This window comes from Geospiza fortis, unplaced genomic scaffold (genome assembly GCF_000277835.1).
Source record: "Geospiza fortis unplaced genomic scaffold, GeoFor_1.0 scaffold275, whole genome shotgun sequence".
Taxonomy (NCBI): domain Eukaryota; kingdom Metazoa; phylum Chordata; class Aves; order Passeriformes; family Thraupidae; genus Geospiza; species Geospiza fortis.
In genome coordinates, this window is record NW_005054341.1 from 4,993,127 (window position 1) to 4,995,115 (window position 1,989).

Here is a 1,989-nt window from a genome sequence, read left to right on the forward strand (position 1 = left end):
AGTCCCTCCCAAAAAATCATCATCAGGTCCGTAAGAAATGTGCACATTTAAAACAGGCATCCGTTTAAAAACTACAGGGATGGTGCTTAACAATTTCTTTTTTTTTTTTTCTTTTTTCCCCCTCGCCCCACAAATAAGAAAAAGAACAAAAGCAAAAAACCCGGACGTTTTCCATGTTTAAAAAAACCCCCAGGAGGCAGGAGCTAATTCCAGCTGTACCTTCCTGCGGGATGTGGGAGCGGGTAGGGCCTCCCGGGGCCGTACGCCTGCAAACAAACAAACAAAAGCAAGCATTTATTTTTGGGATTAGCAGCACGAGTAAACAAGTGGGGTGAGCTCCAGGCGCCACACGGAACAGGGACAAAACATCCTCTGCACAGAGAGGTGACAGGGGCAGGGCTGAGCATCCCTCATCCTGCTGTGGAGTCTTCCAAAAACACGGGCTGGGGCTGGATCGCCTGGTGTGCTGCACCGGCTTTGGAATCCCAAATAAATCCACCCCCAGCCAGCACCGTGGGTAAGGCACTTCCCACCTGTGACACCTCTGCTGCAAAGGGACAAATGTTGGAGCCAGGGACGTGGGGCAGCTCACACTCGGCATTTTTACACAGAAGTATTTTAAGGAAAAACGAAAGCTGTATTTGTTGCAGAAGAGGTGTTTTCCAGCACTCGTTCGCTTTAGTAAGAGGTCAAAGAGATCCAAATCCCACTTTGGAAATTACTCCAAATTAGATGTATATTTGTACTTAAATTCAGGCATTTGGTACATCAAGCATCCAGGGGAAAAATCCGTTTGAAAATTTCACAGAGCGCCCCTAAAACATTTTAAATTAATTCCAAACCTGGTACATGGCAGAGACCAGCAAGTTAATTAAAGGTGATGCACCAACACCAGCTACATGCTTGGTTTGCTCTTTACTCATGGATTTTGGGTGTGGAGGGAAAAAGGGGCTTCCTTCCTTTAGAAGAGAAATCTCTCCCCGTCACAGCACACGGCGGCTGGGATAACCACGGAAACCACGGAGGCCGCGAGCAGACCTGCCAGGGAAGCTCCTGCAGCCTGCCCGTGCAGGGAAGGTTTGTTTCCAGGCTAGATGAACTCAATTAAAAAAATAAACAAGTTGGCTACATCCCTTAAAAAACCCTTCCAAACCATCAGCAGGGAAGGACAAAGCGGAGGCCTGGGAGCGCTGCAGCAGCCGTGGATGTGGTGGACGTGTGTGCTGCTCCGGGCTGGAATAAAACTGCCCAACACCTGCACCACCCCAGCAAGCTCATTCTTTGCTTCTCTGGGAGAGCTGGAAGGCAGCAAAGCCCCACTCCCAGGGAGCCCCCCAGATCCATGGCAGCTGCATTAATTTTGTAAGCACTCTGCGGCAGCGCGTTTATTAACCTCTTCAGACCATGTTCTGTACGCTGTAAAAAAAGAATTCAGAGGTGAAAGGGCCCAAAGATAATTATTTATGCTGCTACGTGTCACCACTTCCACTTGAATCCCTTTTCAAGGCTTTAAAGCTTTGAAATTTTCAGGCAGCAAGGCCAGATTCAATGATTAGGCTGGCACCCTAAACCCTTTCAGGTACTTTCTCATTTCACTACAGCCTCGAAGAAATAACATCTGAAAGTTAATTTAAAAATAACAAGAACAGAAAAAAACTAAAAAAAAAAAAAAAGAAAATGAAAAGCAGATAAACAGTTGCAGCACAACTGCAAAGGGAATTTTTTAAGGAAGCAAATTCACTGGAGCTAAAAGATTCGTGCTTAATCATGAACTCACCATGTATGTGAATAAAAACAAAAAAAGGGTTGTCACTGCTGGGTTAAATGTTTCCTGCACCCACAGGTGGGTCCAGGCCAGCACCAGGGGAATTCTGTTCTGGGCAAGACCACATCTTTACCCAGGCTGTGGATGTCCACAGGGTTCCAAAGTGGGAATTAACAGGGATACCCTCCCTGGGCCCCCACTCCAAACCCAGCTGGGAAACCATT

At 47.0% G+C, this 1,989-nt stretch overlaps 1 protein-coding gene across 1 annotated transcript in view; it reads right to left on the reverse strand.

Annotated features, from left to right (window-relative positions):
* The window catches only part of XRN2 (5'-3' exoribonuclease 2), a 33,093-nt gene that overhangs the window by 493 nt on the left and 30,611 nt on the right, over positions 1-1,989 (reverse strand). Inside the window, exon 30 of the mRNA XM_031058283.1 lies at positions 1-266. This exon is cut by the window's left edge and continues 493 nt beyond it. Coding sequence (XP_030914143.1) covers positions 204-266 — 63 coding nt within the window. The 3' untranslated portion in view covers positions 1-203. The remainder of the gene's footprint in view (positions 267-1,989) is intronic.